The 22,410-nt window shown below is 45.0% G+C and overlaps 2 protein-coding genes across 2 annotated transcripts; both read right to left on the bottom strand.

The window, feature by feature from the left end:
• Nucleotides 1-9,745: 9,745 nt before the first annotated feature.
• PtA15_13A27 (uncharacterized protein) lies at nt 9,746-10,078 on the bottom strand (the record flags this gene model as incomplete). Its single annotated transcript, XM_053162461.1, has 1 exon — nt 9,746-10,078. The coding sequence occupies one exon, from the start codon at nt 10,076-10,078 to the stop codon at nt 9,746-9,748; it is 333 nt and encodes a 110-aa protein (XP_053026184.1).
• Nucleotides 10,079-17,894: 7,816 nt separating this feature from the next.
• PtA15_13A28 (uncharacterized protein) lies at nt 17,895-21,552 on the bottom strand (the record flags this gene model as incomplete). Its single annotated transcript, XM_053162472.1, has 3 exons — nt 17,895-17,978; nt 19,905-20,000; nt 21,469-21,552. The coding sequence occupies 3 exons, from the start codon at nt 21,550-21,552 to the stop codon at nt 17,895-17,897; spliced, it is 264 nt and encodes an 87-aa protein (XP_053026185.1).
• Nucleotides 21,553-22,410: the final 858 nt, after the last annotated feature.

The following is a 22,410-nucleotide window of genomic DNA, read 5'->3' on the forward strand; positions in this document are numbered from 1 at the left end:
TGACGACGGTCGACGGAGCGTGGGCGGCGGCCTATTCCCGCAGTGAAATGTGTCTTTGCCGAAGCAACGAGCTCCACTCTACCCTCCCCCCGCTCGCAACCCTCCCGGGATGAATTAACGGTCTGATCTGCTCTCCAACGAGGTAAGTTCCGATGCTCTTTATGTGATCACTTGAGGTTGAGGGTGTACATGGTTCGCCGAGACGGCCTCAGAGTCGACGGGCCCAAGACCGAGCTGCTGAGCCCCTATGCAGAAAGAACAAAGGGCGCGGGCAGCAGCTCAGCCTCGCCAATATAAATTAACCGCCAGTTCCTCGCCATCACCTTCTGAATCTTTGCTCCACAACCACAAAGTCTTGCTCCCTCTCACTGAACTCGTCTGCTCCCCTTCCTCCATTGTCATCATGCCCGGCCCCAGCAATGCCAAGTGGGGCAATGGCTCACACTACTGTGTTATCACCCTTTGATCAACAAAATTTTAAAATTTGGCAAGTCCTCCAAGTTCCTCCATGATTGAGTATTGCTGATAAATCTAGGCAAATGATAAATTTAAGCTTTAAAGCTGTTGTGACATGGATGTAGTTTGTGACTGAGATGACTGTCACAGGAGTTTCTGAGATAAGTACTTGACTAGAGGCCTGGTGATGGTAGTGGAAGGATGAGGAAAGAGTCCTTCTGCGTCTGCTGGGCCCAGGTATACTACATACATAAATGAAATATGTAAAGCAGAGATAAACCTGAACACAATAACTCAACATGATGCTTGGGAATTTTAGATAATTGAAGTGGCTCATTGTTAAGGTGTTGTTTTGTGCACCACATATAAGTCAACCTGGATGGTAAATATCTAAAAACATTCTGTATATTCAGAATTGAAAAGCATACACACATGAGCTGCTGCCACAGAGTAAAATATTTGAGCTGGGCACCTGGGCTCTGCAGCGGCGCAGCCGCTTTATCCTCTAGTGCTTTGGAAGATATTGCAGAATATACTAACATAGGCAAGAGAAAACCTGGTTATATGCAGAATGGCAAAACTTACCCTAATCCTAATGGATCAGACAAGAATAAGGATAATTCAACTAAGTCCAATACTGAAGTCAAATGTTATTCTTGTGATAAGACAGGGCATACTTCAAGGAATTGCCCTAAGAATTCCAAGAAGGTAGCTGCTATAGGTGATGAGGATGACACAGAAAAACCTGAAGCAGATTCAGAAAGTGATTCTGGAAACCAGAAGGCTGATCCAAATGTCCTCTGTGTAATTCCTAACACTTTGGATTATTTCATCACACCTATCAGTGGTAGCAATAAGATTGTTTCCATGACATGTCGCGGAAAAACATGTAAAGTCCTGTTAGACTCTGGAGCTTTCAAGTCAGTTGTAGGTCAAAATTATTTATCTAAATTCTGCCCTGATTGGGAAAAATTTGTCATATCAAAATCTTATGACAAATTCCACAGTTGCTCAGACAAGCTTAACACATTGGGAATAGTTAAAGTGCATCTTAAGTTTGGCAACTATGTTTTCCCCACTGATTTTATTGTTATTGAAAATGCAGTTGTAAATTACTTCATAATAGGAAATGACTACTTAAGTCACTTTAAAATTTCTATTATGAATGACTCAGGCAGCTATTTCAAAATTGGTACAGATAACTTTAAACATCAATTTGTGAAAGATAAAAACAATGTAGTAGCTATGACTCAATCATCACAAGAAGCTTTCACTCAAGAAGTAATTGAGAGTTCTAAAATAAATGTAAATCTCTCTGAAATTCAGAAAAAACAATATTTCAATTACTTTTTGACAATAAATCAGCTTTTGCTACGATAGAAGAACCATTTGGCGCAATTAAAGGCCATGAGGTTAAGATTACTTTAAGTATTGATAGACCTTATCCCCCAGTACTTCGTAAAGCACCATATCCTGCTAGTCCCAGAAGCAGAGAAGCTTTGGAAGAACATATACAGGCTCTACCTAAACTTAAAGTAATTAGAAAAGTGGGAGCAAATGAATTAGTTGATATAACTACACCAGTTATTATTGCCTGGCATAACAACAAGTCAAGACTAGTAGGAGACTTTAGAGCACTTAACACCTATACTAATCCTGACAGGTATCCTATGCCTAAAATTATGGAATCCTTGAGTAAACTTCACAACTCTAAATACATCACTTGTATGGATGTACTTAAAGGATTCCACCAAAATGTTATTCACCCAGACAGCAGACAATTTTTGAGAATTGTCTGCCACTTAGGTGTATTTGAATATTTGCGTATGCCTTTTGGTATTAAAAATGCACCATCTCATTTTCAGAGAATGATGGATAGTGAATTTGCTAATGAATTGAATCAGCTTTGGCTCATTATCTACATAGATGATATTATTGTCTTCTCTGATAATTGGGATGATCATTTGTGCAGATTGAAAATAGTCCTAAACAAAGTCACTAAAATGAATATGAAAATTTCACTTTCCAAGTGTCAATTTGGTTTTTCTGAGTTAAAAGCCTTGGGACACATTGTTAGTGGACTTTCTCCAGGAATTGACAAGTCCAGAGTGGCTGCAGTTCTTTTGAAACCTATACCACAAAATTTAAAAGAAATGCAAATGTTTTTAGGTTTTGCAGGATATTACAGGTTACACATTAAGAATTTTGGCGCTATGGCGTCCAGCCTTTATAAACTACTAGAGGCCAAGGCGGCTTCGCCGCTGCACATACAAGTCATAGTTTGATTGATTCTTGAAACCACCACACCAATACCACTTGGATTGTCTGCTCAGAGGCTCCTAGAACAAAGATGTATGAACCCAACCATGTCCAGTTTCAGCCTGAGTCCCATCTTTTAAGGTGGCAAAGCTCATCTCACCCACCTTTCTCACCTCATGATTCAGTTTGATTGTCACATGTATATCTCTCTGAGTTGAGTTAAATCACTTATCAGGTTCTTTCCTTTATGGATAGGCTCAATCCCAGCATAATTTTGGAGCTACAAGAAAGGGAAATAAACTTGAATGTATGCATTTTATCAGCAATTCAAGAATTTCATGTGCAAAGCTTAGTTGACAGCATGGAATAAAAGCAGCTTTTGAAAAAGCTTGTCTGAAAACTGAGGAATGTCATTCATTCTTCATCCCATATGTAAAATTGGGCTCTAGTTCTTTTTTAAATCAGGCATTGACACTGAAGAGCAAACTTAATTTTAAATTGTGGGCTTAGTATTCAGCACAAATAGGTCCAGCACCATTAGTTAATCTGTTTCTATGTGTTAAATATTGCTATAGCTGGGTTCAACTGTCCTGACCTTTTGACAACTGTCTGAAGTTTAAATTCCCATGTATTGTTTTGGAACTCTCCACTTGAAGGGATATGTCAGACATGGGTCACATATGTTGGTTATAATTGCCTCAACACTCTGCTCATGAAAATTAAGCCTCACATCTGCTCAACCACTCACAGTAGTCTTTCAATTGAAAGGGAGCAATGATATTTTAGATGTTACATCACATTAGTGAAAAATTGGTAGAAGTAACAACCTTGACTTGATTCTGCAGACTGACCTGACAGTCAATCATATGACCCAAATTACAACTTCAAACCAGGCTTTTTTCTTTTTTCTTATGACTGTAAGCTGGGCATGGTAGGGGCTGAAATATCATGATGGAGGGGAAGCGTCAAGTATATTAATATAACAGATAGGTTGGCAGCAATCATTTGGAGTGCATTAGCATGAGGTGATATGAAATAGTTACATCAAGATTCAAAACAATGCAGTCTCATACAGCATTTCATTAATATGAACAGGATGAATAAAACAAAGAATGACTCATGGGGGTAACTATTCCAACAATGTGGCTTAATTTTATTTACCGACTCCCTGGAGATATGATCCGGAATTTCGCCTAGTCAGAGCATATCTAAATATTGAAGTGCCGGCCGTAGCTGTTAGATTGTATCAGTTATTTTGCAAGACAATCCGCTCCGGCTCTCCTCTGCCCCTCGCACGGCCGAGAGAAAGATATGTTGTGTGTAGGGGCGTTATCGGCTAGCCAAGCATAACATTGACAAGAAAGTGGTTGGTTGAGCTCACATCAAGGACAGGTGGAGAAGTGGAGGTATGCATATGTGGGTTTGATGAAGACATACCTCATAAGGCCAAATGGTTGAACAGGAGGGAACCCTCTACCTCAGTTGGCAAGCAATCATCCATACCCAGATTGCCGGGGTCTCCCTCCGTCTCCGCATCTCTCTACTGAGGGCCCAGGAATTTGTACAACATCAGCTCCAACTCTCAGGTGTACATAGAGCAGCAGCTCACAAATTTTGTGCAGATAGGTGGACAGATCTTTGACCATCTGTGCACAGACCAATTGCGTTGTCTGTCTGCCCGGGCATCCGGGAGAGATTAGTCGATCCATCTCAACTGACTGCTTGGTGTTGTGATGTGGGGTGGGCAAACTCCACATTTGGAGTATGGAGTGTTCAAGAGGCGGGCGGGGTGGAGCAATGAATCATCAGTGATCACCAACCATAACAGATTAAGAGTTCGCTTCTCACCAACTTGCTAGTCCGGTTTTACGACAACATCATATGATTGTATGGTCAATACTCGTCGCAATAATCCGTCAATCGTAGGACCTCTTCCACCACCGACTCGAGCCAAACGTCCAAAACAGACGAAGGCGTACAAGGATGGGGGTAAGGTACCCCCATTACCCCCATCCCCTGTCGAAGAGAAACCAGATCCACTCAAACACGATTGTCCTCCCTCCCCATTCATTTTGGCTATTTCTTACCTCTTTTCAACGGTTATTACCCGGCACATCGACAAGAACAAATCATCTTTGGCTCCATTTCTACCAGGCTATCAAACTGTTCCTTATCTGTTTGGTTTACCTCTGACGACTATCATCCCGGAACCGGAATACAGGCCCCAAATCAACGAGCCAAGGAAGACATCACCTTCTTGCTCCCCATCTGAATCAACGTCTCCAATCCCATTGAGAGCATCAAGCATCTCCTCAAGGCATCCAACCAACAAATCTGAAATCATCCTGAATCACAGTTTTTACATTTCGCCCATTTCACAAGCCGCTGCAACTGAGATATCACCTAGAAACAAATTTCTTCAGCAAACAAGTGTCTACAAATCTGAAATCAAACAACTTACGGCCGACGGGTCCAACTTCAACAAGTGGAAGCGGGATCTTTCCCGGGTTATCTTATTGACGCTTAATCATGCTTTGTTCTTTGACGATCCGGCAAATTACAGGAAAATTTCGGCGCAAGAAGAAACATGCTTACTGTATCTCATCCAGATCACCATGCATGATGAGCTTTTGTTGCTTGTGGATCAATACACAAAAGGCACCGAGGCATTTGATGCAGTTCAGGCAAACTTTCAAGGCACGATACGGTTCAGGCAGATGGAGCTTATGGACCGGCTCCTTGAATTTTGAATCACTGGCCCAACGACCGACCCAGCTCAAGTTCAGGGATTATTCAATAAAGTATTCGACGTGTTTACCGATCTCAAAAACGTGCAAGCAGCTCTGCCCCCTTTGGTTGAGAGCCTCATCCTTCAAGCAATCGCACCGGCTCCTTCAACTATGTCACGGTCTCAACTATTTCAAAACATATCCTTACAACTCGGGGACAAGAAGGAAGTCACCGCTCGCGATATCCAAACCATCATTACTTTGGTTTACGGCGAGAGTAACCGGTTCAATTCTAATCCAAACGTATCAGTTTTTTGATCATATCAATCCCCAACCGGCCCCGGGACTCATAATGACGCGAGACAATCTGGCTGGCCATCTACTCAAACGCAACCAAATCGTTTGGCTCCAAGAACTGGCTTCCAGCCGCCTTCCAGACAACAACCAGGGAACTACCCTCCTCCGGCCCGAAACAGGAATGTGGGACGACCTGGAAATCCCACTGTTGAGGACATCTCGGCGGTCATCAACAACATCCAACAAGGCAACCAGGGGCCGAGCGATCCAACCATTTTCGACGGCAAACCGTGTTCCTACTGCGGGGTATTGGGTCACTGGAGGTCGTCATGTCCAACACTCCGCAGTGATGCCAAACTGCCGCCACCCAACACCCCAATCAATGGTTGCCCCGCTTCCAGTTATGCCCGTCAGGTTGCACCCCCACAGGACCAGAGCAGAACTTGGCAATTCGATCGGCTGTGGGTGCGGATGCGACGGTTGCTGCCGGCGATGGCGCGGTTTTGGATTCTGGGGCGACCCATCACGTGAGCAGCTCTTTCCATTCTTTTCATGATATTTGTCCTCTCCGACCGGCGTTGAAACTGAATCTTGCGTCATCTACGGGTTCCATGTTGGCGACGCATAGTGGTCACCTGCGGATAGCCAATGGGGATGGTACCCTAACAATTCCGAAGGTTCTGTACAGCCCGAAAATGACGGGCACTCTACTTAGTCTCGGCCAACTAATCAAATCCGGATTCCAGCCCCTTTTTCTTCCCAATCGGGACATAGTCTTATCTTCTTCTTTTGCCTATATCACCGCGCACTATCAAAACCGTTCTTGGATAATCACCCCGGATACTTTTAAATTTTCTCAATTGTTGGCATTACAAGTTTCCACCTGATCCCAATCGCGAATAACTTCTCCATCGTACAACTGGCATTGCCGGCTGGGGCATGTATCAGACCCGGTTGTGAAAGACTTTCTACGCCGTTTCGTACCCTCTTTTGATCTGAAACACTGGCAACCATTTATCTGCAAGACATGCAAACAGGCAAAAAGTGAACGCCGACGCTCATCCCTTCCTGAAATAATACCCCGTGAAAATCGACTCGACTTACTTGTGACCGATGTGATGGGACCTTTTGACCCGGATATATCTGGTCACCGTTTCCTCCTCACTATCTGAGACCATGCTACAACTTATTCTTTTGTATACCCGATTAAATCTCAAACTGAAGTCCCACACATCATTTCTGCGCTCGTAAAACAACTTGTAACTTATTTCAAATCTGCTCTGAAGTTCATCCGATGCAATAATGCGAAAGAGTACACCGTCCAGCCATTATCGTCTTATCTAGAATCTGTTGGTTGTCAAATTATCTTTACTTCTCCATATACTCCAGAGCAGAACGGCGAGGCTGAGCGTCTTAACCAAACCTTGGGTGACATAGCGCGCTTGACCTTGGCTCATTCCGAACTACCTTCTACTTTGTGGTCATATGCGTATTGATGCGCCTGTTACCTAATCAATCGCCTATCAAATCAACAATGCAAGACTACGCCGCTGGAACTCTGGTCCAATCGGCAGCCAGTACCCGATACTTTCTATCCTTTTGGATCTCGGGCTGGGATCCATATTCCAAAGGAACGCCGCCGCAAGTTAGACCAAAGGGGATGGACTGGCTACCATGTTGGTTATCAAGACAACGAACAAGGGTGGTTTTTCTGGAACCCGCTAACCAAAAAAGTAGTGAACTCAGAGTGTGCAACTTTTCTCGATTTTCAGGGGAAGCCCTTCTTTCCTGTACCCACATCCCTGGCTGACAATCATATTGTCCGTAGAGTTCTGACACTGGGACAAGAGAGGAAAAAGGAAATTTTTGACGACCAAGACTCTCAATTAGAATCACTACAGGCAATATCCGACTCCGACATTCCGACGACATTGAAGAAGACAAAGACAAGAAACACTCCATCGGCACTCGTTTTGTTTTTGACATCAAACGGAACGCAGATAACACAATTAACAAATTGAAACCTTGTTTTGTCGTCCGTGGATTCAAACAACGACTTGGAAAAGACGTCTGATCAATGTTCGCTCCTACAGCTTCTCTTTCAACTCTCAGACTCTTACTCAATTTAGCAATCAAGCAACGATGGACCGTCAACTCATTCGACATCACCGGCGCATTCGTCCACAGCCCCATTGAGGAAACAATCTACGTCGATCCTCCCACTGAACTCTTTCCCCATTTGGCAGGCAAGGTACTCAGACTGAAGAAGGCCCTATACGGCACCCGACAAGCCAGCAGGTGCTGGTGGAAACATTTCAAGGGACTGCTACATGGATGGGGTTTTGAATGTGATGAGGTGGAAGAATGCCTATACTGATATAAGAAAGGGGATTTGATCATCATCGTCTGGATTCATGTGGACGACGGGATTGTTTTTGGTAATCAACACGCCGATATCGATTTCTTTCGACAAAAGATGGAGAAGAGCTTGAGGGTCAAGTGGGATTCAAAACTGGATAAACTTGTCGGCATCCGCATTGAATACGAGCACGACTCAATCTATTTAAGCCAACATCTGCTTGTTGATCAACTCATAACCAAATTCAAAACGGAAGTCAATCCAAATCTCGTGCCAACTCATACACCATTGACGGGTGACAATCTCACGACTTCGTGGAGCGAACCGGTCGCGGCAACGCTATATCAATCTCTTATTGGATCCATCAACTACCTGGCGTTGGGGACTCGACCGGATATAAGCTTTGCGGTAAATTACTTGGCCCGGTTCAGCACCAATCCGAATGAAACCCACTGGGGTGCATTATCACATTTAATTCAGTACATCAACACAACTCGATCTAAACAGCTCCGACTCTCTCCTTCCGGCAACGATTTAATCACGTGGGTCGATGCGAATTGGGGTGGAGAGTTCCAACGATCTACTTCTGGATTCGTCATAACCATGTTTGGCAGCCTAATCGCATGGGGATCGCGTTGTCAGAAAGTTGTAGCAACGTCCACTTGCGCGGCCGAATTCATATCCCTTGGCTCCTCAGTTGATTTCTTACTTTTCCTGATTCCGATCCTTAAATCTCTCGACGTACACCCAACTCTTTCGATCAAATGTGACAATTGAGCAGCAGTGCTAGTTTCCGACGACAACGCTTCTAAGGGAAGAATGAAAAGCTTGGAAAGGAACTTCTTCTTTGTAAACGACGCAGTCAGGGAATACAACATCAATCTCAAATGGGTCTCAACAAGTTCCAACATTGCCGATTTTCTCACTAAACCGGTAAAACCGACAATACACTCTGGCGCGATGGCGAAAATATTCACTTAGTTTTGTTTCTTTTTGTTTCTATCATACTGTTCTCGTCATAACTCTCAAATTTTTGTTTTTATTTCCCCACATCTTTTCTCATTTATTTTTTCTTCTTGTCTCTCCGGTCTATGTTTCATGTATTTAGCGGTGTGGAGTTTGAGGGGGGGTGTTGTGATGTGGGGTGGGCAAACTCCACATTTGGAGTATGGAGTGTTCAAGAGGCGGGCGGGGTGGAGCAATGAATCATCAGTGATCACCAACCATAACACTTGGTCTGGGAAGCTCTTGATGAGTGCGGCCTGGTAGTCGGAGGGATCTTTGTATAGATAGTAGAGAACCAGGACGGTGGTCTGCTTGTCCTGGCCATTGTCTGAGATCCGGCTGTAGTGTGTTTGGAGATGGAGCCAGTAGTGGACTTGTTCAACGTGGAAGGACTCAAAAACAGCATGAGCGACGACCCCGGGGCCCTATTGTTCTCAAAGCTCATCAACGATTGAATTTCCCTCTCCCTCCGGGCTTGCCTTTGGACTTAGTTCATCTTGGTAATGTATGACCGATGTATGGGTGGACGGTAAGCGGGTGGGAAAGCCCTCGGAGCTAGTCGTTGAACTTGAGAACGGGTGCAGGTCCTGGGAGCTTTAGGCCTGGTGATGGTAGCCCGACGCGCCCGTCGATCCCCGGTTCATCCTTGACGGATGGCTTGGCTGGGAGGGGTGCGAGGAGTGATGGTGGTCGTCCTGCTGAGATGGGAATCGGGTGGGCCGTTTAAACCCGTCGAGAGACACGAGATCGACTCGAGGAAGTGGAGCCCGCTGCTCCAAGCGCTAAGAAATTTGCTTGAGCTGCCGCGTGGTCCGGCGGTTATGCGCTTGCTGTGGTTAGTTCTGTTCTGGAGACGGAGCTTGGTCTTTGCAGCTGAGAATAGGAGATCAAGGGCGAGCAAGAACGGAATCCATATGGTTTGATTGGGGAAGAATGAGGTCGGCGAAATCTTGATGAGACTGGCAAACTTCATTCTCCAGGTAAATATTTGTCAGCTGATGGGGTATAAACAACCACGCAAGCGCAATGGGGGCGGTTTGTAGCGGCTGCTGCTGGAGCAAAGTGAGTTGCAAGTTGTAGATTTATTTGAGTTTACATAGGACGTGGGTCAATTTGCGTTCAGTGGGCTGCAATGCGAGTGCGGATTCAGGAGAGCAGTTGTCTCGCGGGTACGGTGTGAGAACTCCTTTGGGACGGGTGGCAGTTCTGCGAGGGGGAAATACCAGTTATAATATTTCAAAGATGTAAGAAGCTATTACAACTGTTACAGGTGGTTTGAAAGACCTGCCCCTCTATGATACTACACAAGAGCTATCACAACAAATTTATTTATTGTTGTGGCAAAACTAATGATAGAGAAAACTATGTGCAGCAGTCTCTCATCAGAACTAGATCAAACTTGAATTCAGCGGAAAGTGGATTTTGTATGGGAAATGGAGTTAGAGTGGTTTTACAGCAGCCTTGAGTCAGATAATGGAAATGAGTCTTTAACGTAAGATATGTTTTATATGGTTTTATATGTTTGTGATATGAAAGGTGGAGATAAACTGATACAAAACTTCTGAGAGAACTGATTTTATATGTGAACTATTCAAAGTGTCTTTGCCCTCTTCCTTAACCTTCAGTTAAGAGCACAATGGGTTAAGATCACTCTGACTTGTTAAGAGCACAAGTGGTGATACTAGCTACCTGACTACTTAGAACTACTCTGAGGCATGAAAGATGTTGATGGGCAACTTGATTGAGATCACACTGCTGGATTTATGTGGATGAGGCTTGTAACTCTGAGTGAGATGTGTGTTCTGGTTAGGATTGCCTGAGTGGCATGCTAAAACTGAGGAGGGGAAAGGTCCTCCTTTTATAGTAAAATTTGAGGTATTTTTGCTGGTGGGGATCCTTGTGAGGGATTTTTGCTGGTGTGACCACCACACAGGTGTCCATGTGGTGATGGTATCCACGTGGTTGTGGTGGTGGTGTCCATATGGTATCCACGTGGTTGTGGTGGTGGTGTCCATGTGGTGTCCACGTGGTGGTGTCCATGGCGCCTACACAATTATGGAGGTGTCCACAGGTGGAGCCAAACAACAATCATTGAGTTGTCCACAGGTGGAACCATGCCATGGGCAGAGCCAAACCACGCCACTACTGTAAGGGTTTCTCCCTTAATGAAACAGAAGTCAAGCTAGATGCATATATGCATATGCATATACATTGTAGGATTCTCTATATAAGCTTGTAGTACTTGACTGCTCTCATCCTCTCTTCTTCCCCAAGCTGGTCTTCACCTCGAGGTTCCCCTTTCCATCCCTTCTCACGACTCATTAGTGAAATATCATTCTTTTATATAGACTCCTGGCCTTTGGCCCTCCGTCCCACCGACCCTTCCAGTGAGGGTTCACAGAACCCTTACAACTACATACACTATAAATATGTCCTTGAGTCTAATTCTATAATATGTACTATCAAAATATCTCTACAGTATGTAATTATGCTTATGAACACAGTATAATACTAGTAACTTTTGACTGAGTGCAGCTAGCCTAGTGGTTCCAGTGAGTGACTAGGGGTTAAATGACCTGTAGAATCAAATTATGCAATAATACATCTAGAAATATGTCTCCTTCTCAATAGTAAACTGTGACTTTATGTGATTTGATACTTGAAACACATTTGGCACACCACAACGGGAGGCTTGCAAGGATATTAGCGTCAGAAGGTTGGACACTTTCAAGTGGATTGTCGAGGTTTCTTTGGCTATGAAGAACAGGCACATGAGCATTTTGACTTTATATGCTAAGGTAGTGAAGCAGAAATGTGGGAAAATCAATCCTGACCTATGTGCAATGCTGAAGCAACAACTATGTACAGGAGCGCTTCCCCTCTTTTCGAAATAGGAGGAGGAAAATTTCGCAATCATCTCACCATCAAATTTCTGTTTGCCAAATGTGGCATTGGGTGGAATTGTTGGATGTATTAGCGAGTGAGGTGTAGGAAAGAGAGCAGGGGGAGGGGAAAAACTCGCACAATCATGATACAGTACGTACGTCAGCCAGTGCAAAGATGACTACGGAATCCCACAACCGTTTGATAATCCTGGATTTGAGGGCGTGAGGAGGAACCGTCAAGCTCGGCCAGATGGGGGGCGAGGGGCTTGGCGAAGAACTTGGCTGACAATGACCAAGTTGGCTGTGGAAGCTGCTTTGGCGCCTGCAACGGCATCGAGGCTCTTGGTGCGGCCGAACTCAATTTGTATAAAATTCCTGAATCTCTTGAGATATTTTTTGTGTTTGTTTTGGCGTTCTTTGGGGCCGCAAGCGCTTCTGTCTGTTGATGGCTTGGCAAAAATCCAGCATTTTCAGGTGGCAAGAGGGATTCTGATATAGCTAGGGATACCAATCATGAGGGGTTCAAAGCAGTGAACGGTTGCGAGGGCCGCGGGGTGGGTTGCGCGTTGCCGTGGAATCAATTATGGTTACGGGGCCGCCGCGTGGCGTGGCGTTTGCGTGAGGGGAGCAAGCTTTCTGGCCTGACGGGGAGCGGAGAGCTTAAAAGGTGGTAGCTTGGTGTTGTAGCTGTTTCCCCAGGCAATTGGAGATGTTGCACTTCCAGCCATCCATTTTCCTCAACCCCTTCGCTGCTGCACGTGCGCAGTCTGAGGGGCAAAGAGTGGGCCCCCCACTGGTCAGCAGCCTTTGCTGCAGGCCGGGGGCCTTCACGTCCAACATTTTTGACCTGTGCACTTGACACGGGCTGGAGGTTGAGCCTGGGGGCACAGCACTGCTTATGTTGGAAGGCTAGGTTGAGAATTTAGAGAGCTGCATTTTTTTTTTTTTGATTCATATATTGATTGTTGCGGATTTTGCATTGGTTTTTTGTCCAATGGGGAAACCCATGATTTTTTTCTCTCATTTTTTGTATTTACAGGGGGAACCCTTGAATTTTTTTTTTAGTGTTCTGGCAAATCTGTGTCTTTAATAAACTTGGATGTAGTCCTAGTGTAGTTTTCGAAATGACAGCAGAACGCGTAGCCGCTTATGAAGCAATTAAATTTGCTTTAACAAATGCTCCTTTGCTATTTCATCCAGATCCTAGGTTACGCTTCATATTGTACGTTGTGGAACTACTCTTTGGGGGAATAGAGCTTAGAGAGGGATGAGTGCGTGAAAAGCTGCCTCTCAGGTTGGGAGAGTAATATGGGACAAGAATAAGAGTATGGACTCTTAAAGAAAAGTGTGGCTGATGAAGTATTGAGAATAGTGCTTTCTAGACGAAATCAAGGGGGAAAATATACTGTAAAATATGTGGTAAAATAGGCTATGTAATTCTTATTCTGTGACCAGGGATGCAAAGTGACAATCTGATGGGGGACAAACAGAATGGGCCGAAAGGCTCTACATTTATAGTGAGGGGACAACAGGTGGTTCTGAGACGAAGAGAAAGATGGGAACAGGGTACAAAAAGCCTCCAACAAGGTGACAAGGCAACAAACCAACAAGGCATCTACTACATGGCTTGGGATGACATAAGAGGAAAACAATAACCATGGCGCATCAGCCGCCATGCATCTGAGAAAGAGTTACGCCTTGCTGGAATATAGAGGAGTTAATTCTAGTGAACACTCAGGGTCCTTCCTAATAGTCTGGCTCTGTTTGATGGTGGACTTTCTCCCACTTTGACCTGATTTTGTACATATTTTATTACCCATTGTGGAGGGCCATCCATGAAAGTGAATACTGAGAAGTTGAGGCGCCTTGTAGAGATGATTCTAGGCTATTATGAAGTGTCTGTGGGCGTGGATTACAGGTACCAGAGTGATTTCTAGAGGGCGTTTGGCGGTGATTCCTTCCTGGTGAGTGTCTGAGTGATGTAATAAGGTTTTGATTAGGCTCACCACAACGTCAACGCGTGCATGGAAGGAATAGGAGCAGCATTGCACCAAATCCAAATAATTGATGATAAACCTATTGAAGGGGCCATTTGCTTTGTTTCCAGACAACTCAAAGACTCAGAAAAAAAGTATGGAGCTTCTCAACTAGAGTGTCTTTGTTTAGTCTGGGCCCTTGATAAGCTTTATTATTACTTAGATGGTTGTGAATTTGATGTCATCACAGATTGTATTGCACTAAGGTCTTTAGTCAATATGAAAACACCAAATAAAAACATGCTAAGATGGCAAATTTCCATCCAAGAATGGCGTGGGTCTATGACTATAATTCACAGGGATGGTATTATCCATAAAAATGCTGATGGACTCTCTAGATGGGCTCTTCCAAATAATTCAGATAATCCAGCTTATGATGCAGAAGATGAAGAAACAGCTGTTCCAGTTACATCTATCCTGCCTTTTCCCATGAGAATGTCTGAGTGTCTTGCTAATTGGGCCTTACCCAATGATGAAAATAATCCTGCCTTTGAAGAAGAGATTATTGATGACACTCAACCAATAATGGCAGTCTCTGTATCAGGTTTAGCAAGCTCCTTCTGGGATTTGATTGAGAAAAGCTATGAGTCCAACAAAAACACAGTTATTCTTCTCCAGTTGCTTAAATCCAAACATTCAGATCAAGGTCTTGTAGAAAAACTTGAGGGAGTTTGGAAGAAGCATTTTTTAGAAGAAAGATTTGTACTCTTAGATGGTTTATTGTACCACAGAAGAGAACACAATTCTTCAGTAGTACTCATCTCAGATGATCACAAGAGTATTATTTTGAATGAATGTCATGACATCATTACTGCTGGACTCTCTTCCGAGGAAAGAACCATCAACAGAGTACAAGGTTTAGCTTGGTGGCCTGAATGGCGAAACCAAGTGTCTCAGTACTGTGACTCCTGTGACAGATGCCAGAAAGCAAGTAAGTCTACAGGTAAGAAACTTGGTCTTTTACAAACTATTGAAGAACCTAAAGGAAGATGGAAAGACATTAACATGGACTTTGTTACGGCACTTCCCCCTGCAGGATCAGAAAGCTACAATGCTGTCCTAGTAGTTTGTGACAGATTCTCCAAGAGAGCCAGATTCTTACCATGTTATAAGGATAGTAGTCCTATGGACATAGCTTTGGTTTTCTGGAACAACATTGTTAGTGATGTTGGTTGTCCTAGAGTAATTATTAGTGACAGAGATCCAAAATTTACGTCAGACTTCTGGCAAAATTTATTTGAAATTCTTGGAACCAAATTGGCATTTTCAACTGCTTACCACCCTCAAACAGATGGCTTGGCTGAAAGGATGATCCAAACTTTAGAGGATATGATTAGGAGATATTGTGCCTATGGAGTAGATTTCAAGACCAGTGATGGATATACACATGACTGGGTATCTCTTTTGCCTGCTCTAGAATTTGCTTATAATTCAAGCAAACATTCCACAACAGGAATCACTCCTTTTGAACTTGAAAGAGGTTGGATCCCAAATATTCCTAAGGATTTCTTGCTCTCTAGGACCACTGCTTTACACCCTAGCTCTGAATGTTTCCAAAGAATGATTTTTCAAGCAGGAGAACAAGCAGCTACATGTGTTAAAGAAGCAACTGAGTACAACAAAGAACGCTGGGATAAGACCCATAAAGACCATAACCTAGAAATAGGAGACAGAGTTCTTATCTCAACTGTAAACTTTAACAACCTGGGAGGACCAAGAAAGTTAAAAGATGCTTTTATTGGCCCTTTTGTTATTAAAGGCTTTCATGGGAGAAATGCTGTAGAAGTTATTTTGTCTGAAGAATTTAATCAGAGACACCCTACTTTTCCAATTAGCTTGTGTAAAAAGTACATTGACCCTGATGACAACTCTGTAAGAACTTCTACAGTACCAGTTGTTCCACCAATTGAAGTGGACCAAAGTTCAAAATTTCCCCTCAAAATTTTAAAAGAGAAGACTGTAAGGAAGCAAGGAAAAGATTGCAAGTTGTTTTTAGTGAGGTTCAAGAATAGCCAACTAGATGAAGATCTATGGCTAGAACCTGAAAATATCAACAACAGCCAAGTCTTGCTTAGGCAATTCAGAGCTTCCAAAAGGTCTAAAAATTCCTCTTGAAGAGTAATTTTTTGGTGGGGGCGAATGTCAGACACTGAGAGACTAAGTCCATGTGTCTACAATGCATAGTACTTGTCTTATAGCCTAATGGTTAAAGACTGATTGAATGATTGACTCATGTACACGAAGTCAAGAGTTCAATTCCCTGTCTTTACATTAATTATGTATCTTTAATTTCAATGTACTATTATATGTACTTACTACATATTTCACACTCTTTTAAGTATGTAATTAAACTTATTTCACATTGATTACATATGTGTTTATACAGAGAAAGATAATCTTATCTCTCTATGTATTTGTCCTGATTAAGCCTAATATATGTACAAATAGGGTGATTACATACATATTTATGTAAATCCCCTTCTGAATTCCGTGTTCATTTCTCTCCTTGGAGTTAAGGATCCCTCAGGTCCTTGACTCGAAGGAGGGAGCTGATCCTGTAATATAAAAGGGGGGGTCTTTCCCCTGGAGAGATCTCCCCCCAAGATTATTACACATACAAACCTGCTAACCTTACTTTGAAACATAAAGTGAGTGGGGTTTATAATATAATCTACTAACTCTCTTCTTTTACAGCTTTCCTCTTTGTGTATTTCTCCCCTAGGTACAGGTGGGTGTTATAACACCTGTATCCTAGAAGACAAGACGCTCATACCTTGTGTAGCCACGGCGCCTGGCTCGAGTAATCTCGCCGCGTCCCCTTTACATAAGGGTGCTTGCCCCTCCGCTGTTCAGCGTCAAGGTGTGGTTTATTCCCATTGGCCTGTTAGGTTATAGTGCGGCCCCTTTTCCGCTGGCCGCTTATACATTAGCCGCTACAGCGCGTACCCAAAAATCCCATCAACTCCGCGTCACATAAGAGACCGGAGCTGACAATAGCTATGTATTTCCTTAACACATGCGCAATCTGAGATTTCCAAACTGCCTCTTCAACGATATTGGAAGCAGCTGTTGGGAGGAAATACTGTGGCTCTATAGGAGCGGAGTCGGCCAACTCCATGGCTTGGTAGAACTCCGGCAAAGCTAATTTGTCTAGATTGAGAGATCGGAGCCAAGAAGCTCAGGGTTAGGGAGATGTATATAACCCCATGTGCCCCAGAACGTGTGAGTTTGGTTTCCAACTGATAAGGCATGGACCTTTTTTGGCCATGTCAATGTTATCGATACAGATGGTCGGGGCAACTGGAATACCAGGCTTGAGAGCCATGCCCGATCTCAATTTAGCTTTAGCTTCCTTTGCCAACAAGTCCAAAGCCGTCAAAGCCGTCCAGCGCGATGAGCTTAAGCCTATAAAGTTCGGGTATTTGTGGACACGTTCCAAAACCCCACATGACAAGAGTCGCACAGAATTCACAAGTTGTAGGCCATTAGCTCGGCGATTGGAGGCGAAGGAAACCATGGAACACACTGTGGTGACAATCTGCACGCTCAAATTTCAAGCAAGTTAGCAATGAGGATTCTCAAATGGCAGATGTAGGCCACCGACCCTATGGAACCTAGAGTGGACCTTTCCTTCCCCGGTGAATAGTTGGGAGTATGCAACAACCTCTTGATTGGGTGGCGTGTCCTCAGGATTCAATTGTTTTTCAATAGGGCCCTCAGGCTCACCATCATTTTCCTTGCTTTTAGACTTTTCCTTTTGCTCTTGCTGCTTTTGAAGCGCACCCATCAAGATGTTGTACAAAAATGGTGTGTGTGTAAATGTCAACAGGTCTTCGCGCCGATCCTTCTCTTTTTGTGTGAAGAAGGACTACTTGACTTTTTCAGAGCTTTGGAACGATCCCTCGGGATAATTTGCCTTCGGAGGCTTCTGACTCGCCAGCATCTCGATAGCCTGAAAACAAAATCTGACAATGAGCCATCTGTTGATTGAACTGATTTGGGTTTATCAGCGTACCTGTTCTTGAATGAATTTTTCCCATGCCTTACGACCCGGGGGGGACCTCTTAATCTCATCAGACATAGTATTAAGCAGGCCCATTGTTGACTCAATGCCCGACTTGGCCCAATAACGTCTCCGGTATGAAATTTGGGAATTAGTGGAGCACAAGAAGTGCAGCAGAAACGACTTGGGGGCCATTCTGAATGGCAATGGCAGAGACTGAAGCAATTTGCATACATGGAGTACTTTTTCATCCGTTGAGTTTTATTTTAGGCTATGGGGGTGTTTGGCTTGACAGTTGGGGCTATGAGGGTGCGGGATGGTGTGCCCTGGATAGTACGGTCAAGACTAGCCTAACTAAGCCTCTCAAACGGAGAGGGGGGGGGACCCCCAAGTCCCGAAGGGACTCTCCGTAGGAGAGGCTTATGACTTATGTCATACTTTTTGCCTGAGAGTTTGGGGCTTTTGTGGCTTTTTATGCCCTTTTTTCCTTTCGTCCTCCACACAGCAAAAACTGACAAGCCTCTGCTGAAGCCCTGAGGGGTCAATATAGCTGACCATCTTGGCTTCATGTCCATGCCCTCATAATGAGGATTGGATGCATGAGCTGGATTGGCTGAGGCATATTGACCAGAGTGTAAGGATCGGGAGACCCTTCACTGTTTGGAGGCTGGAGAGGCGCGGTGGGGCGGGCTCGGAGGCCTGAAGGTTCTAGAACCAACGGTTGGGGAGCTTGGATTGCGTGGCTAGCCCGAGAAGAGAGAGAATGGGGTCGGAGTCTCTCATTAGTCTATGTACATGAGGAAGAGAGGAGAAGGAGAAAGGGGAAGGCTTACCTAGCCCGAGCAGAGAGAGAATGGGGTCGGAGTCTCTGCCGGGCTAGATGGGCAAGGGGGACGGGCTGAACTATAGTCACTGTCATGTGACATGACCTGTGAGGCCTTGTGAAACCTCAGTGGAGCTGGGGGTTTCACACAGAGCTTGGAGAGCTTGGATCCTGTGGAATTGAATTGAATGAGCATACTGTTTTCCAAGGTCAGTTCAATCCACACATGTTATACAGCCCAGAATACCCCAAAAACCATAAGTTTGGAGGGTCATGGAAGGAGAACGCTTGGACTTCCAGAGACGTGTGTAGCGGCAAAAGATAGGGAAGAGTGAGACAAGTTTCATGATCCAAAGGGCATGCCTGGGGCCCTTTGGGAACAGGGTCAAAATTTGAATGGCACAAAACACCCACCAAAAGTCCTCAAACCCTCAGGCCAAAAAGTGGACATTAGTCCCAAGTCCCTCCTTCAGAGGTCGCGCTTCGCGCCAGCCTAGGCTGTACCAGGGCCCTCCAAAGTGGGGGACTTGTGTTAAGTTAGCAGTCAAGAGGGACACTAAAGCAATTACTTCTAATATCTATCAACTCACGATCATGATGCTCAAGTTACAGCATACCTTACAGATTCTGTGACGGAATCTGCAACAATTAATCTGTATGTGTTATGTTTCAAGGCACAATAAGCCGACATGGAATCCGTCAGAAGATGTTACACCCGTACAGAATGCCTGGATGCAACAATCCCGATTTTCAGACGGGAAAGAAGGGAGGGTGGGGAGCATAAATCTTCACATGATGCACACGAAAAGATGCGCCAAGAGTAGGGCTTTCTCCTGGTTCCACAGGTGTATCATATTGAGGGGGGGAAGACGCCAGAAAGGGGAGTGGGAAAAAACTCCCACCAAAATGCTGAAAGCTCTCAAGCCAAATTTTTGGCTTTACCTGCAAGTCCCTCCTTTGGAGGTTGCGCTTTGGGCAAGGGCGCTTTGCGCCAGCCCAGGCTGTACCAGGGCCCTCCAAAGCAAGGGACTTCTGATAAGTCAGGCGCTGACACGCGTCCGGTTGATGATTGGGCAGATGTGAAGGCCAGGTATGGTTTCCATTTGAGAAAATACCCAGAAGCGTGCCGCCCAAACTTTGCACTCTATCTTGGCATGGTTGAGACTCAAGACACATCAGTGAGCTTGTTAGAACATGGAGCCACAGTTTCAGACCGGTCCATAAGCTCAATCGTGATTCATTCAGAGAGTGAAAGGAAATCACAATGGATCTAAAGGTGTCACCCAAAACCCGCACCTTGGGTGCTTTCACGGGTGGTACCACCCGGGTTTTGGTCCACGGGATCACTCTCTCAAACAACCCAAACACCCGGGTGGTTGTGCAACAGAAATTGAGTGGGGGGCAGGAACGATCTCATAGTGATGTTCCGTGGTTCAGTGACTTATAACATCTCTTTCTATTTATAAGTGGAAGCCTGGAGGGCTGCATTTTTTCGGGCATCATTCAATCTGGTGACTGCTGGTGCGGTTTAGCGGTTGAAGAACAAAGAAATAAACAAAGACGATTGAGATAGGAGAAATCAACCAAGATAGAAAAATTAAAAAACAGGCCCTTTGGAAGACTGGTACCGATACAAAGAAGCTCTTCTACTGTATGAGGGGTGAGCGAGGAGCACGACCAAGAGCAGACCCGCCGACCTTTTGAAAATACCCTCTCCGACGACGCACTTGTTGTGGGGATAGCTAGATAAGATCTAGCCATTCTGGCCAAGACGGTAAAAAATTGCTTTTGGTTGCGTTAGTAATTGAGGAGCTTTGTTCCTTTAGACTCGGGGTCTTCTTTGAGATATTGCTTGATCTTGACGGCATCAATTGTGTCAACCGGACCGGTGGGTTCATAGAACTCAGAATCAAAGAGATCCATCTTTGTTTTTCCGTCTTGAGATTTGCTATCAATGACCGTCCTTGGTGTTGGATCCGGTGTGGTTGGGCTATTGCAGCGGCTTTGAGTTTGGTTTTGCTTTCTCTTCATGGTTGGTTAATTTTGGAGCAGGACAATGGCACTGATAGGGCTGTCCGCTGCCAATGAATGGAAAAAACCTAAACACCCGGGTGGTTTGGTGTCCACCCGGGTAAACTTGGATACCGGCCTCGGGATGGGGAAGACCCCCCGTCCCAAACCCCGGGTTACACCTCTAAATGGATCACAGGGAATGCACACAAAAAGTACACCACGGAAGTCCACCAACGTCGGGTTACCAATTGTTTTTGCGGGCAGTCTGACCCTCCCCAACCCCGCCAAACTGTTGGAGACTGGGGTAGCCAAGGTGGTAAACTTAATCTATCTAGAGTTTATTCATCTACATTATGCATGTACCAAAACATTGTACATACATGCATACTGCGGCTGCGCTTGTACTTGGTCTACCTCAGCTCTCCCAGTACCGGATCCTCTCTTTCCTCACCAAGATTGGATTCGATACCGTGCAAGGCTGACCTTACCGCGACACATTTCTTTTTGTCAGGTATGAGCAATGTACACCGAGATTGGATTCAATACTTACCGCGAAACATTTCTTTTCGTCAGATTTGCATTCACTCCCCTGAGTGGTGTAACCACCCGTCCAATCACCTCATCACGAGTGACTGGGGAAGGTAGCGCGGGATGAGCGCGGCGCGGGTGGAGCCGTTGCTGGCCCATCGCGGCGCTGGGAAATCACATGTCCACCATTAGTGGCGCTTCAAGACGAGTTTGGTGACTAAGGTCACCTAGGCGACCCGGGGAGCCATGCCTTCCAAGGCTGACTCCCCAAGGCCGCCGCGTGTGGGTCGAGGGGGGGGGGACAAGTGCCAGGTGCGTAGCCCAATAGTAGGTTAGCACCCAGGAGGAGATGCTGTAGTGCCACCCCGAAGGTTTGGCTGCATCTCACTCCGCCATGGCGCTGAGAGCCAGAGCGCACAGTAGCGCCCCCAGAGAAGAAGCGCACACCAGAGTGTGTTAGGGTCGGTGCAAGACCCTCAACTCAAGATTGGTAAGTCTTGAGCCCTGCACCGTTGCTTAATCTCTATTCTCCGGTTTGGAGGTTCCCCTCTACTTGTCTTGCTTAGCGACTGGCATTGACTTCTAGGCATTGGATTGCTTTTCAGGAGGTGACCCACTTCCAGGAGGACTCTAGGTCAGCTAGTAGTTTTAGGGTTTGCTACCTATCCTGATCGGTGTACTCTCTCAAGTAGAGCTTGTAGCAATCGGAGATCCACCTTCCTAGCAAGCATATCTCTGATGTCGGAACGCCGACCGCGTAGCGGAGGGATGCACCTCCTACCCGGTGTGGAACTCCTAAAAGATCAGGAAAGAGCTGTGAGGGGATATAGTCAACTACACTACTAATAATGTAGGAGAGGCTACAGGTGCTGGTGAGGCTGCCCTCTAGACTAACGCTGATGGAGAGAGGGTTACACTAAGAAAAAGAAAAGGGTGTGGCTGATGATTCTCTTTGACTTAGATGGCTTTAACACTTTATGAGTCTGAGGTGTATCAATCCTACTGAGTGAGAGAGGA

Source organism: Puccinia triticina, chromosome 13A (genome assembly GCF_026914185.1).
Source record: "Puccinia triticina chromosome 13A, complete sequence".
NCBI lineage: Eukaryota > Fungi > Basidiomycota > Pucciniomycetes > Pucciniales > Pucciniaceae > Puccinia > Puccinia triticina.